Consider the following 16,812-nt stretch of genomic DNA (forward strand, 5'->3'; position numbering starts at 1 on the left):
GCATATTACAAAGTACATATTATAAAGTGAAAACCACTTATTAATATTTCAAAATATTTTATAATTTTCTAAAGCCATATTATACTTGATATAATTTCTATTTGTATTATTGGTACAACTTCTTTAATATTATAATTTTTATTGAGCAAATGTTAATAGGATCTTTATTTTTTTTTATAATGATAAGTTAATAAATAAATAAAATTTAGTTTCAAAAAGATAGACAAATATATCTATTAATGTCCAAAACAATAATCATTCAAACTTAAATATCTAATAATAACTTTGTATTTTTAAATTTACAAGTAAATAAAAATTTATCAAATTATAAAATTTAACAATTTAAAAATAAACATACTATCATTATATGTAAAATTATTACCACTCTTGGTGAACTAGAATCTTTTCTTAACATCTTTAAGAATGTTTTTTTGATTCTTTTCTAGCACATACTATTTTTAGAATATTTATGTTGATTTTAAATCTCTGCAATTGTTATTTTTACTATATACTATTATAAAGTACAATTTATTTATGATGGTTGCGGTTATTTGAAATTTCAATTTTAATCTATTTATTTCAAGAATCTAAACATCATTCTACAAAGTTTATATTATTACAATATGTTATTTACTCAATATTAAAAAGTATATAACTTCATTTTCTATTAAAATGTACTCAGATTTTTAAGTACTGTTTAAATATTTTTAATCATATCATTGATTCACCACACACAATCCATGTTGAATCACTAAACATCCAAATTGTCCAAGAGTATAATATAAATCATTCCTCATTTATATATTTCTTTCGGTTAAACCTTAAAGACTTTTCCAATTCACACAATCATCAAACCAAGTTATAAGGACATAAAATTATTTGTGGTGAACCTCACATTAAACCCTAGATAAAAAGAGATCTAGCCACAATTATATAACTTTTAAAAGATTGAAGAAATTCCCACATCAAATATAATGATGTATTTCAATAAGATCCATTGCCTTACCTTCTCACAATTATCTAATTGCACATGTAAAAGTTGGTATAAAACTCAAAAAACACATTCTTATGTAGCACTCAACCAAGACTACTAGAGACTCTTTACGTTTATTACTGCATATATGCACTAAAATTGACGAATGCTGTATTTATTCTATTCCAACACATAATAACATAATTATTCTTTGGATATTTTAAGTTGCAAGTATCAAGCAAGAGAGCACAACCCAATAAACAGCTAGTTATATTTAACTAAAGTTTATTCGGGTATGTGAGATCCTAAAACATTGTAATCTCTTGTGGAGACTTAAATGCACCTCAGAAAATTGTCATAATTTCTGAGTACACAGAAGAAAGCACTTATAGTAGTTAATCATGTGCTGGGCTTATATAATGCATCTTTAATAGGTGAATTACCTTCAGATTATCTGTACCACTCACTTTCGAATCTATTCTTAACTGGCTGGCGATTTGCTAAGATCAAAGGTGTGAGTGAACAAATCCAAATTACCAGACACTTTTTCTAAATTAATCTACGTTTCTGTCCCACTAAAAGAAATGAATTACAAAAGTGCAGGATAAACAAAATTAAGAACTTGCTGAGACAGGATAAAAAGAAAAAAGAAAAAAGGAAAAATTGCCACACGAAAAAACAAGTGGAAAGAAATCAAACTGAACTTCCAGCACTTGGAAAGGTAAAGATATCCTATATTGCAAACATTAGATTTCTTCGAACTCGTCATCAAAAGGATCACGCTCTGGAAAGTCTCCAACCTGCAAAACAGCTGATGAATTAGCACAAAAAATACAGGGAAATTTTACCATAATCATCATTGTACTAACATTGATATATAACAATGAATATCTGGTCCATTCCTTTCTAACTCGATTTATAAACACTACTAACTGACAACCGGGGTCATTTTTCTAAGCAGATACAGCACGTTACTCTCATTATGTCACCAGGGAAGTAAACCTTCACTTACCTTAAGCTTGTCAGGTCGTAGAATGGAGCCATGGCCTGGTGGGCATGTGAAGTAACGCTTGCCCTTTACTCTGCACACATCCCAACAATTTTTTGAAATAATTAGTTTATTCCGTTGAAGAGTTGCTGATGTGCATGCATATCTCTATCCATTCTGAGAGACATAATTCAAAAAAACGTTGCTAACGGAATCATGTAAGAAAGTGAATAAGTCAGACATACACGCCATCATGCTTGCCGACGGGTTCATCATACTGTACTCCAACCCAGTAGCCAGCAGCAAGCACTTCAACTTTCCCCACGAATTTTACCTCCCCTCGCTTGCCGCCCGGGTCAACCTCACAACGATCACCAACCTATAATATAACAGCATTGGAATCAATGTCGAGAAATAAATGTCGAGAAAATCCCTACACCTCAGAACTTGAACCTCTTTCACAAAAACCAGCTCCCTTACCACATGAAAATACCCTCTCAGAAAATTAGTCGGTGGAGATTTAAAACAGAGACAATCCAACCGAACACAAGCATACGAAACCATATAAACACGAAAAGAAGCCATTTTTCAAATATCTCATATGTACTCATAGCTGCATCATGAATGTCAAATCTAGGTAAACCATACAAGAAAGTTCTCTACATAGCGACATAAGGACAATGACTCACCTTAATATTTGCAGCAATATCACCCATATAATCATCTGTAACCTGCAATAAACAATCAGAAGCCAACAAAACAGCATTAGAGTTGTTTCATGTGATATTAGGAACCCTCAGCATCCCTGAGCAAAACCCAAATTTTTCAAGAGCAAGTGCCTCGATGGGGTCTGTAAACTGTTTCCCACCACTTGGCAGGACTACCCTCCCGTCAAGACAGGAGGCACTGGCGAAACCTTCCCAAGCAAAAGAAACCATGAGCAGCGCCATTAATGAAAAGCATCCAATACTGTTAAGAGAGAAAAAGCGATAAATCGCTGTAACAAGATCAATAACCTGTTGAGGTGGTACATAAGTTTCGCCCTTGCGCATAGCAATCTCCTGTATCAATAAAAAAACTGCCTGCTCAGCACAATGAGACTGTGCGACCATTTGTATTACACAAGCAGATCGCACAAAACCTTATAAAATACGTATTCATACACTTCCCAACCTCTGACTTGCCGACTAGCTCAATGTTTCAGCATTTTCAATACACACTAACAAAAGCTTCTTTGAATTTGCAATTTGCATGATTTTCTTTTTGACAAAAATAAACAAGGACAAGCAGTCGAAACGAGAAAGACAAATCATGACATGAGAAGGTAGGAAGACTCTTCACTTTGGCGAAAGTCCATGTTGGATCCTCCGCAAGTTTCCTTTCACGGTATTTCCTGTAAGTATCTGCGAAAGAAGCAGAAAAAGAATTAGTGACCATATCCCTACTGTCTTACACAGCAAGTTTGAAATCGATATGAAAAGCTGAACATTGAGTCCCGCTGCATCTACGAAAAGAACCCTCCACAAGCACTTCTATATGTATTTATTCTCTCAAGAGCGACAAATGCGAATGTTATATAAAAGACCCGGCACTTCCCATAAACATAAATTCTGAACTAACCTTCACGCTTATTATATGCATCTTCTGATATATTATATTTTTCCACCAAAGAAGTGTCCTCCAACCACCCGCCTGCTGATAAAGATGTGGGGTTTATATCGGTAATGTGTATGCGATACCTGCAAAATCAAATGATACAGTCACCAAGCACAACAGTGTTACATAAGGAACTTGAGTTTCTCAAACGGCTGCATCCAGCCTGTTGCTTGTCCCCAGCTAATCTGCTCCTAAATGTCAAACTCTAGCAGTAATCAGAAATTTTGTGGGAGAGAGTGAGGTCAGCATACCCATCGAAAGGAGAGTAGTAACCTAATGGGCGAAAATCCTCAAGCAAATCACAGATTTTATTGTTGTCCTCATCATAAAGCTGCAAGCGCATAGACTCCACAGCTGTACCGGATCGATCACGTAGCCTTTCTTTCAATCTCTCGATTGTAGTCTGCAACAAAATGATCACGATTAGGAATGAAAGAACTCAACTCTCAACGTTGCAATGGGGGAAGATTCTATAGCGGCGCTGAATTTGAAACAGCTCCGTAAACGATAGAAACTCAACACATGAAGGAACTCAGCAAATAAACTGCTACAAAATAAAGAAGACAGCTTTAATTCACCTGAATCACAATTACAGTATTTCCAAGTGAGGAGGAGCAAGAGTGAAGATTATTACATGGAGATCAACGCGAATCTCAATAAAACGTTGCTTGAGATTGGAGTGCGTCACATGAAGAACAACCGTATCATCAGCCTGGTTCTGTCCAGTTGGCTGACGGACGAAGTCTTTCAATGCATTCAGAGCCTCAGACATGTTTCCTTCCCTATAACGCCACACGGAGAACTCGAAAACGAAATAGTACTTGCACGAACAGCAAAGCAGTGGATTACTTCGAGCAAAACCCACGATACGAACTTCTACACTATTTCCACCACTTCGTGTGCACATCAAAGCTTTCCTATTCTCGAGCTGGACACGCAGGATTTTAGCCCTAAACTTGACCTTTGTGGAGAATTAGGACCCACCATGGCGGAAGAGTTCATCCAGCGCTGGATGAACGCTCAAGCCAGTCTTCCCGAAGTGGGCAGCCCCCCTGGATGGATCCTCGGGCAGAATTTCCAATAAAGACCTTCGGTGGACCCCTGCAATGGACCACAATTCATTATAAAAGCTCTAACTTATGCACTCTGATTCTGCCTCATGGCTGAATTTCTGCTCGTCTGACGTTTATCGTTAGCTCGATTTCCTCGCTCTCCTCCGCCTCGTGGCTGCATACGTTTGCTCGTCTCCCGCCTCATGGCTGAAGTTTTGCGACTGAAGAGATAATTGTCATGTGAAGTTCTTGGATCGGGATTGATTCCGTCGCCGTTGTTATGTGCAGGTACGCTTAGTTCTGTGTTTTGGGTACTGAGAGGGTTGATGATACTTTGGTGAGAGTTGATGGGTGATGCGAGAGGTGCAGTTCTAATTTGTGATGCGAGAGAGGAGCGCTTGGTTATTCAAGTTGGCCGAGGTTAGCGCTGCTGGAGAGTGTTATTATGTAAGCTAATTAACAAGCGCATAGACATAGTGATTCTGCCAACGGCAGAATTTGATTCCAATTCACATGAACAACTAATCATATAAACCCTCGGAGCGCATTGGACCCTTTTATTGCTACAGACCGACAAGAATTTGTGTAAATGCAAAAGACTATGGGGGAGGGAAGGAAGTGGTGAGGACAGTATGAAAGGCGAAAATTCCAGCAGCTGTCTACTACATTGGCCAAAATGCATTACAGGCTCACAAATTGTCACCTAGGACAAAGATGAGCGCTCCGAAATAAATTCTCGATAATCAATACCCCGCATGAGAAATGCTGAAAACCTGGCATGAGAAATCGTCGCAAAAATTGTACTACAACAGTACGCTCAATTGCCACCTAAGGAACTCTACAATTGCGAAGCCAACTTGCAATGTTGACCTCCAATGCATCAGCACAAGTGGTCGAGGCAGAGCTGTAGGGACGATTCGGCACATGGACAAGCAAGCAAGCTTTGCCTGGTGCTACAGTGTGAAGCCATAGCCAGAGCCAGAAGAGCCTCTCCATTGATAGAGTGACGAAGGCACCATTGTATCTTAGGATTGGAAATCACACTCTCTTGACCCGTTTGGGAAGATTGATGTCCTCCAACAAGTCATACCCCACCCATCCACATGAAACATTAAGGGGATTCAAACTTGAGGATTTTGGGTGATACTTCACCTGTGATGATATCTCAAGTATCACTTAAGTATTTTGAAATATCACTTGATACTTCAAAATCACCCAATATATGTTCAACATCGTACCTAAATTGATCAATTGAGTTATGAATTATTTTATTTCTGAGCTTGATGCCCAGTTTAGACAAACCACAAGAACGTTAAGAGAGGGCTTTTGGATAGTGCTTTTAGCCATCAAAGACCACTCTATTTTCAAGAATGGGAGCCATTGTCCATAAAGCAAAATTATTTGGCAATTGGATGTAGTATTGGAGTACCTTGGATCATATGGGAATGGAGCTAATTTTGAGAGATTGAGAAAGACTTGGGATATTGGCAACAATATAATGTGTACATTTACAAATTGAATAGTTTAAGCAATATTTTTTTACTCAAACAATAGTATCTACAATTGTTAGATATTACCCAAAGGCTTTTAGTAGTAATGCTGCCTTTTTAAAAAAGTTACTTCTACTTACTTTGTAGGGCCATAAATAAAGCAAAACAAAGTAGATTGGAAAAATAAATGATATAGGCATCTTTAGGAGGAAGTTAGGAGTAAATTCTAATAAAAATTATCTAGAAAAACTAGATATTGATACTTAGAAAGGGCCGGTTATGAACAAGAGTCGAAATCAGATCTTGAAGCACAAAACTGAGCTTTGACAACGATTTGGGGGTTCTTTTGGAAATCAAAGAGAAGAATCTAAGAGAAAATTTGATAGATTTTTTTTAAGCATTGGATTTGAGTGATTTGGATTTGTATTGACTTTGTAAGAGCTTTGCAAAGTTAGGATTTGTTTTGGATAATTCTAGATTTGTGAAATAAAGTAAGTGATATTCTTTGGAGAATTTTGTAAGTTTGGCAATAGATCTACAAATGAAATTTTGAGGATTTGTGGATGTATATGTGCTCAATATATTTTGTGAGTTTGAGCTTGATCGAAGAGTTGGATCGAGGGTTATTAAGGTTTAAGTGGGTCAGGGTCTTAGAAAGTAGAATTTTAGATCCAATGAGGGTTTTTAAGATTTCTTACAATTTATCAATTGGATTGAAGTAAAAATTATATGTGTGGATATTAGACTTGTTTTCTTACATATATAAGAAATTTTAAATCAATTGAATAATTTGATAAGGAGATATTGGTATTGGAAATTCAACATTTAGATTGGAGAAAGACGCCGGCCAATATCCAAGCAAATATTAGGGTTGATCTTCTTGTTGGTGAGTTCGATTTTTTTAAAAAAATTTGTGCTTTTTTTCAACTTAATTTTCAAGAGGTGTACAAAATTTGAGTTAAAATCAATGGTGCATTCATTAATTATTGAGGTTTAAATCTAATATAGGAATTTATAGGATTTATTTAGGATTTGATTAGAGTATGTTTAGGGTTCAATTAGGATTTGTTTAGGATTTTTTTAGGATTTGGTTAGGATTTAATTAGGATTTGGTTAGGATTTGTTTAGGATTTGATAAGGATTTATTTAGGATTTGATAAGGATTTATTTAGGATTTATTTAGCAAAGTCAACATATTTTGGAGGTCCTATAGGACATTGTCATATAAATCCTAGTTAAGGGTATATATGGAAGCAAGAGTGAAGCCTTCTTTACTCTTGTGAATGTCTTTCTAGTCTTTAGTCTTATTTCAAGACTTTTTAGTCTTTTTATTTTTGGCAATAGTCATTCTAGTTTAATATTACGTCACCTTTTGATTGACTCTTTAGTTCTCTTTAGAGATTCAAGAGTGTATTGAAGATTTTCTTTTTTCAAGATTCATATCTCTAATAGTTTGACAAGAGTATTAACATACTGTTTTTATCTTATTTTAGAATTGAGTAGATTACTCCACTTCTATTGTTGAATTTTGAAGATTGCAGACTATCTATCTTTATACAAAAAAATCTTATTTTTTAAGACTAATCTTTTCCTTAAAGAGAGTGGATTATTCTTCTTTGTAGAAATTTTTATTAGAGGTTGCAGATTACTCTCTTCTAATTTAAATTTTTAGATTTTTTTGAATTTTCTATGGAAGGAAAGATTATAGATGCTACTCCTAGCAGAAATCAAAATAGATTTGCAACTATTATGGATCTTCACGAGCTTGTCAATACTCTTACGGCAGAAATTTCATACATCACTAATGTTAATCTTCGTAGTACTACTTCTATACCTATGAAAAAAGTCTAGAGTCTATGTCAAGAAGTTGTGCAGTTGAGAGAAACAAGTCGATCAGCTCACAACCAAATTTAGGGAGTTTTACTTTTACAAGCTCAAGAGAGGTAAGAATTAGTATGTCTGAGAAGTTTGATGGAACAAGATCAAAACTTTAAGGATTTTAACAATAAGTTAAGCTCTATTTAAGATTATACCCTTTTCAATATGCAAATGGATTTACTTAAGTTGGTTTTATAGGTTTATTTTTATTTCGAAGTGCTTTTGTTGGTTTGCACCTTTGATAGAAAACGACTTATCACTTTTTTATGATTTAAATACATTCTTAAAAGTGTTGATGATCACATTTAAAGAAAGTGATCAAGAACAAGTAATAGAGACTAAACTCTTATCTTTATGATAAAGATTACAATCAGCCATGATATATGCTATTAAATTTTAAAACCTTGCTTATGACATGGATTGGAATGACAAAGCATTTATCAATTAATTTTGATATGATTAGAAGGATATTAGAGGTCCTATAGAACATCGCCACATAACATCAATGTTGTTTAGGAGTGGAATTTGTGAGAAATTGTACTAAAAAGACCATTACAATGAATCAAAGGAAGTACATTGAAGAGATGTTGAAATAATTCAACATGAAGGAGTGTAAGCCTATTAGAACACCTTTAGAAGCTAATTTGAAGTTGAAGGAATATTACAAGGTATTCTATACAAGGCAACAATAGACTCACTAATATATGTAATGGTTGGCACAAAGATAGATCTTACATATATGGTGAGTGTTGTAAGCCAACACATGTCAAAGGCTAGACCAATCCATTGAAAAACCATCAAAAGGATCATGAAGTACTTAAAAGGTACTTTGAACTTCAAATTATGTCTTGGAAGTGATAACATTACTATGCATAGTAATTGTGATGCGGATTGGGCTAGAGATGCAAATGATAGAAGGTAAAAAATGAGATATATATTCTTTGTTGGAGTGGGAGCAATTTTATGGAATCGCAAAAGACAACCAACAATTGTAAAATCAATAATGGAGGTCGAGCACATGGCAGTAAGCCATAGTGCAATGGAGGCAATATGGCTAAGACAACTTTTGGATGATTTTGGAGTAGTATAAATGGAAGCAACTCCAATGAAGTGTTACAATCAAGGATATCTTGCTTTTGCAAAGAATCCAAAGCATCATTCAAGGACCAAACACATTAACATTCAATATCACTTTATATGAGAGAAGATTGAAATGTGAGTAATTGATATGAAGTATTGTGCAACAAAAGACATGCTTGCTGATTTGTTGACAAAGACATTAGTAAAAGATAGACATCACATGTTGAAAAAGGCTTTAAAATTGAAAGCCCCTTAACTAGAGGGAGTGTTGAAATAAGTAAGCAAAAGTAGAATAAATTACATAGTAAAAGGTATTACCTTAGATAAGTTGCTAATGGTCAAAGGGTGGACTCTTGGTGTATAGAAAGGACATCCTATAGATATAGGACGAGGTCAAGGAGCAAGAATGAAAGTCAAGAAGATAAAATATAAACTAGAAAATATCCAAAGACTTGATAAGAATAATTAGTATTTGGCATAGAATATCTTTGTAGGTAATAAGATGCCAAAGGATCCAAGGGCCATAGAATACCTTCGAGGTAACTTAGATGCCAAAGGATCCAAGGGCCATAAGATACCTTCAAGGAAAGTTAGATGCCTAAAGATCTTAAGACCTAGGATCATGTGTATAAAAGTCAAAGAGTGGAAGTTGTCTTGTAGGGCATTAACCACAACCTATAAGTATTGGATGTTGGAAGCGAGAGACATCTTGCTCCATACTTTCTTTGTGTGCAACCTTGCTAATACTATGTGTTGTGACTTCAAAGTTCTATTACTTCAATAAGATGAAGATTCAAACCTCTAAAAAGCTTTTTTGGAAGAAAAAAGGCAAAGAATGGATAGATGAAGGTAAGATATAGATGGATAAAGAGTAAAAGTAAAGATCTTTATTCTTATTAGTCGAAGGCCATGCTCAATAGACATTCAATAAGTTATCTGCAACCATAAAAAGGATTTTGGTAACTTCAAAAAAAAACATTTAAGAATCAAAAGTAAGAATTATAAGGTTTAAGATTTGGATTAAAATTTGTGTATAAATTTTAGAGCATTTTGTATTAGGGTGATAAAATTATAGCCATTTGAAATTAAAATATCTTCTTAAGATATACTATTGTTGTTTTGAGAACATAAGGAGTTTTATGATAGATTTTTAGAAATTTGGAGATACAATTATAAAGGTGATTTTAAGATCTACATATTTTGTGAAAGAATTTTTGTATTTGAATTTTTTATGAAGAAGTTATAGAGCATTGAAGATAGCACATGTGATTCAAAGGTAGTAAGTAAGTCATTTTGTCGATAGTAATGGTTTGAGCCATATCTTAAGTTTCCAAATGAATTTTTGACTCAAAATTTTTAGAAATATGTGTTATTAAGTTAAGAAGCTATATATTAAAATTTTATAGTATTTGAATATTTATTTTGTGAGATATAAAGAAATTTGTATACAAGTGTATATAAGCAAGGGTTTGAAGCTACCATAACAAATTTGAAGTTGAAATTTATTAAGGTAGTTGATAAAAATATATTAGTACTTCATATAAAATTTGGATTTATTTGGATAGTCCGATTGTAAGATATGAGTTATTGAAATTTAGAAAAACTTCACCTTAAGGATATATAAAGTTTTATAATATTTTTATCACATTTTTGAAGATCTTTGGTACTTAGGACTTATGTATTGATGTAATTGCCCTTATAGGGACAATTTTATATATAAACTTGGTGTTTTTTATTTTATTTTATTTTATTTTATTTTTATCTTGAGGCTTGGTTGAGCAATTAGTGACAGCCAAAAGCCCAACATTTTCTTAAGGAAAATTTTCTCTATCTCGATACCGTATAAAATATTATATTTCTATATTAGAATCTTTAAAAAAAATTCAACAAAAGAAATATTTGTTATTTGATTTAGCATATAGTCAATTTGATATAATTTTTTCCTTCTATTACTTTTTTGATATTCTTCTAAAAAACATGGAATTCAACTACTATGTAGTAATGGCAAGCATCAAGAATGAACATAGCATCAAGATTGCAAAAATCATGTGATATTCTTTTTTAGAGGTGATGAAACTATTGAAGGATATTGAAGACATATAAAAGATTAAAAAGTAAATTAGGGCCTATTTAATTATATACAATATGTTAGCAAATATAAAATATTTATAAGTTGAAATGTTTCAAAATGCACTTGATATGAAAAAAGAGGTTGTTGTATACCAATACATTGTATGCATATAATAATATATAAATTTAAATTTATATAAACTATACTTTTATTAACATATTGACATATATATATATATATATATATATATATATATATATAATGTGCAAGTAAGAAGGTTAATAAATATCCCATATAATTCCAATCTTCACTTGATTTGAGCTATAGCTTAATACATATAGATTTTTAGCAAAGCCAAAGTCAATGAGATTTCTTTTAAAGATAAATAAGTAAAAAAAATCTCAATGAATAAAAAAAAATATAAAATAAATACAATAAATCAAGTCACATATAAATAATATGAAAGTATATTAATCTAAAATGAAAGAAGCTAAACATTTAAACTCTTCTTTCAAAGGCTGAATTTAAAGAAATAAATCTTCTTAGAATTTTGAAATACTCAAACACAATAAGCCTTGAATGGAAAATCAAAGACCTCTAAGACTCCTTTTAAGACTTAAAACATAAGTCTCATACTTGTAGTGGCTCTATCCCTCATAATACACTTAAATATTGTTGTGTAGTAATATGGTTATTAGATGAAAGAAAAAAGAAAGTATTTTTTTTATAAAAGATCTTAATTAAAAATATATAATAAAAAAACATAGATAAATGATAGGCAAGTAGTAAAATCTATTTGTATTAGAATTGCCTTTTATAAAAATAGATTAAATGTATTTTGTAGAATCATAAATAAGAAAAAAATAAGTTAGATTATATATATATATATATATATATATATATATATATATAAACACATATAAGAAGAAATTAGAAGTTGATTTTAGTAAAAATTACCTCAAAAAGACAAGAACTAATATCCCAAGGAGATTAATTACCAACCAAGGTCAAAATCAAACCTTGAGATATAAAACCAAGCACCTATTGTAAGTTTAGGATTCTTTTACAAATCAAAGAGTAGAATTTGAAAGAAAAATTTAAAAAAAAAAAATTAATATTAGTTCCATGTCATTTGGATTAATATTGAAATTTTGAAGGATTTTCAAAGTTAATAATGTACTTAGTAGATTTAGATTTTATATATATATATAAAGATTTTATAAATTTTTTAGCATATATATAAGTAAAATTTTGGCAATTTTATGTTGTACTTATTATAAATATGTGTAAAAAATTTGAAGTCAATTAAGCAATTAAATTGAAGTATGTGAAGATTTTTGTAGATTGTGGTCTTAGAAATTTGAGATTTAGGACTAGTGAGTGATTTCAAGATCTAATAACATCTACTAATTGAATTAAAGCAAAAACTAGTGAAAGCAATTAAGACTTAAATATCTACATAGAATCCAATTTTTAAAGCAATTAAAAGGTTCAACAAAGAAAAATTGGCATTAAAAGATTAACATTCAAATCAAAAAAAAAAGACAGCCATTGATCGAGAGGTTTTGAAAACTTTTCTTGCAACTAGTAAGTCTGATTCTTTTTAATTTTTGTGTGCTTGCTAATTATTTATTAGTTGAAGTTGGACTAAAATTTTAGTCAAGTTCCACAATTCAATTAATATTTATTGAGGTTTCAAACATCTATAGTAATTGATTGAAATTTGCTTGAAATTTCCTTAAAGTCATTTATGATTTAGGATTTTATTAGGATTTATCTAGGATTTTATTAAGTTTTGTTTAAGATTTGATAGGATTTGATTAAGATTTGAGATCTCCTTGGATTTTGGTGTAGGATTAGGATTAAGGATTTAATTAGGATTTGGCCTAAGGTTGGAATTTAGAATTATTTTCGGATTTGATTAGGATTTATTTAGGATTTAATATTTTATTAATGCTTGATTAGAATTGATTAGGATTTACTTAGGATTTAGGATTTATTTAGAATTTATTTAGCATTTTATTAGAATTCTTTTAGGATTTAAGATTATATAAAGATTCAGTTGAGATTGATTTAGGATTTTATTAAGATTTTTGAGAGGTATATTGGAATTTAATTAAAATTTAATTAAAATATCTATTTTTGATATTTCTTTAGGATTTTTTCATTATATCTATCTTATTAAGATACCTTTATGATTTCTTTATATTTCTTTTGTGAATTCTTGAGACTTCTTTTGGATTTAATTAAAGATTGATTAACATTGTTATAATTTAATTCAAGTTTATTTAGAATTCTATTAAAGTTTTTAGGGTCATCTTATTGTAAGTTCCATTTTTACTTTTCATAGCTAGATGTTTAGTACATTCTTAAGCAAACTTCATGTAATATGATAGCGTAGATCACTATGTCCTTAAGAAAAATATCATTAGAAAGATAATATTTATCAAATATTTAAGAAGAAGCTTTATTTTGCTAATTTTTTTATTAATCAATTAATTTTTCATACTCATATTTCTTAAGGCATTTATTATTATAGTAATTAAATTATAAAAAAATATAAAATTTGAGAATTTTTTAGAAAATAATTCATAATTTTTTAGAAATTAGATATTACAAATATGGTGTTTTTTTAATTAAAATAATCGTAATTAGTTAAATTCTTCATTTATTACTAGTATTCTAGTAAAAAAATACTATCAAGTTTTGACTTTTAAAATAAATTATGTATTTTATATCTATCTATCTATTAATTATAATATTTTTTAAAAAATTAATTTTATTCAATCGTAATTTTTTATATATATTTTAAATATTTTCATAAAATTAGAATCAAAAAAATATCAAGCAAAATTTGTTTCAAAAAAATTAGCAATTTATAAATTTTAATAAATTTTTAATTTTTAACACAAAAAAAAAAAAAAAAAAAAAAAAAAAAAAAAATCCACTAATATAATTTTACCACTCTATACTATATATGTTTATTATAACTTCTTAAAAATATTAATCTATTATCAAAAAGATATAATTTTTTTTTACCTTATTATAAAAATAATTATATTATTAACTTAGACATGATAGAATTATTAGAAGGTAATTTATTGACTTGTGCTATATACAATGCTTCTTTTTTTAGACATAAAATTATTATTTAACATAAGCATATCGTAGATAGCTATAATTACTAGTATATTTACTTATATAAATAGGAATAAATAGAATTAGATAGAAGTAAACTAATATCTTATTGTAAAGCTTTTTAGAAGCTTTATAGATGCAAATTTGACTTTATAGATGTTAATGCATGATTGATAGATTGAAAACTTGGCTAATAAGTTAATTTCATGGTACACATGTTACAAACTTGTTCTACAAGTTAGACACATGTTATATAGCCAATAGGTTGTTGTCATGTAATTCATTAACTATTTAGTATATATAGAAGTAAGAATGAGATTTGTTTTTTACTCTTATTAATATTTTTTTACTTCTAATCTAGTTTCAATAATCTGTACTCTTATTCTTTTTGAAAATAGCCATTTTAATTTTTTTCTTAAATACATTTTTTTTTTCTTTTTATTTTTTTCATTTTAATTTTTACTACATCTCGCTTATTTAAATTACTTTCTTTTGGTTCTTGTTCTTGATAGTGTCTTAATACTTGTAGTGATTAGTTGGAGCTTTCAATTTAATGCAAATTTTACAATTGTAGAAACGATAAGGTAAAAATTTGGAATTTTATTATATATAAAACTTAGGTAAAAAATATTTAGACTAAGCTTTTGAAATTTTTCATATGAGATATCCATTATCAAGAATTATTGTGTGACAATATCTTTGTACTAAGATGGTATATATTACAATAGAAAAAATATACTACAAATTATCTTTATTTTATATATTATGTAATATTAAATTTACTATAGCAATAGATCAATAAGAGAGTTAACCATCAATAAGATTGTCCACATTTTAAATCATAAATCATCTCTAAATTATTTCAAAACAAAGTATGTTTTAATAATAAATAAATTATTATTGATCTTGATAAAAATCACTTGATTTAGATATAAAAAAACTATAAAATAGTTACTTGATGAAGTTCAAACATTCAAATCTCTGTATATTATAAAGATAACAAGTCTACACTTAATAATTTAATGTCAAAAGAAGATGGCTTATGTAATTCCTTGATTTAACAAAAAATATATATTTAAACTAGTACAACTTCAAACAAGTATATGAAATTCATTGATTAAATATAAACATTACATTTGAAGAAATATAACCACAATATCTATATATATATATATATATATATATATAGTTCATTGATTCATAACAAAGATTACATCTAAATCAGTATAAACATATATAAACAACTAGAAAGTAAAAAAGAATGAACAAAAAAATGTAAATATAAACATATATAAATAACTAACAAATAGAAGAGAATGAATAATCAAATATAATTATAAACATATATAAACAATTAGCAAGTAGAGAAAAATGAGCAATCAAATGTAATTATAAGATAGAAGAGAGTGAGGATAAGAAAAGAAAGAATTTAGTCATAAAGGTGGAAGATGAACAAATGCAACCACAAGTCTGAAGAGACCTAGTAAATTCAATTACCTACAAGGTAGGAAACAAGCAAATAAAAAAAAATAAAACAAAAAAAACCAAGCAAACTCATACAACCACAAGGTAGACAAGAGGGAGTATATGATGGTCACGACACAAATGATGGTAACAATTGCCAAAAAATAACTACACAATTTAAAATCAGCATACACTACCATCAACACCTTTGTGATAAGTGTTGAGATCATCAAATGTAGCCGGCGCACTCCATAATCTTTACAATAGACTACAGTAAATACTATAGCTACAGTATTTAGAGTCTAATGGAGAAGTATTGTTTATTCTCTCCTCTTTTTTCTTCTTGTATATGAGACACAACAAGATCAATAGATTTTTGTGTGTGAAGCTCTCTCTCCTTGGAAACCCTCTTATATGTATGACTTACTACTACTCTTGTATGTGTGTATGACTTACTATTATGCTACTAGGGTATGCTACTACTCTTCAAACTTGTTGCTACTGTTGAGATCTTGTTGTTCTTCTTGGCCCCTCACACATAAGCTGCTTGTTTAGAGCACTTGTTCCACTCTCTGCCCTACTTGCTTAGAATACTTGATCCAACCCAACTCCATCCAAGCTTCCTCCCTGCTTTCAGTGCGCTTGTCGCCAAACTCTCGCCGAACAGCCACCGAGCAGCCGCCAAACCCGCCACTGCCACCGCTGTTGTATTACGTGAAGTCTTGCTTGAGAATGCACTGAGCACCTGGCTATGGAAGTTAAAAGAAAATTGCAACAAAAGATCCTAACAATCCAATAGGATTATAGAGAATTTATAATTAAACGTTAAAAATCATAATCAAACATTAAACAAGCTCAATTAAATTTTATTAAAGTTATAAAAGAAACACAAGGAAATCTTAAAGAAATATAAAAGAATATTAAAGAAAACTTAGTCAAATCCTAACAAAAATCTAATAAAACCTTGAATTCTAACCAAATTCTAATTCTAATCCAACCTTAATCAAACCCTACAAACCCTA

At 30.3% G+C, this 16,812-nt stretch overlaps 1 protein-coding gene across 1 annotated transcript; it reads right to left on the minus strand.

The window, feature by feature from the left end:
• Positions 1 to 1,241: 1,241 nt before the first annotated feature.
• Positions 1,242 to 4,716, minus strand: LOC112290165 (tubulin-folding cofactor B). The gene is made up of 9 exons (XM_024536176.3): positions 4,252 to 4,716; positions 3,869 to 4,020; positions 3,582 to 3,700; positions 3,303 to 3,364; positions 2,978 to 3,022; positions 2,651 to 2,692; positions 2,207 to 2,340; positions 1,986 to 2,055; positions 1,242 to 1,773 (listed from the first exon to the last, which is right to left on the minus strand). Exons 1-9 carry the CDS (start codon positions 4,522 to 4,524, stop codon positions 1,720 to 1,722), a joined length of 951 nt encoding a protein of 316 aa, XP_024391944.1. The 5' UTR covers positions 4,525 to 4,716; the 3' UTR covers positions 1,242 to 1,719.
• Between the last annotated feature and the right edge of the window lie 12,096 nt (positions 4,717 to 16,812).

This window comes from Physcomitrium patens, chromosome 13 (genome assembly GCF_059467195.1).
Source record: "Physcomitrium patens ecotype Gransden chromosome 13, ASM5946719v1, whole genome shotgun sequence".
In the NCBI taxonomy this organism is placed as follows: Eukaryota; Viridiplantae; Streptophyta; class Bryopsida; order Funariales; family Funariaceae; genus Physcomitrium; species Physcomitrium patens.

Bases quoted from the DNA above. Each gene is read 5' to 3' on its own strand.
- LOC112290165 (XM_024536176.3), bottom strand. From the start codon at position 4,524: ATGTGCACACGAAGTGGTGGAAATAGTGTAGAAGTTCGTATCGTGGGT. The intron at 2,056-2,206 runs GTATGTCTGACT...GGATGTGTGCAG, and splicing joins GTCGGCAAGCATGATGGCGT to AGTAAAGGGCAAGCGTTACT. The intron at 1,774-1,985 runs GTAAGTGAAGGT...GCTGTTTTGCAG, and splicing joins TACGACCTGACAAGCTTAAG to GTTGGAGACTTTCCAGAGCG.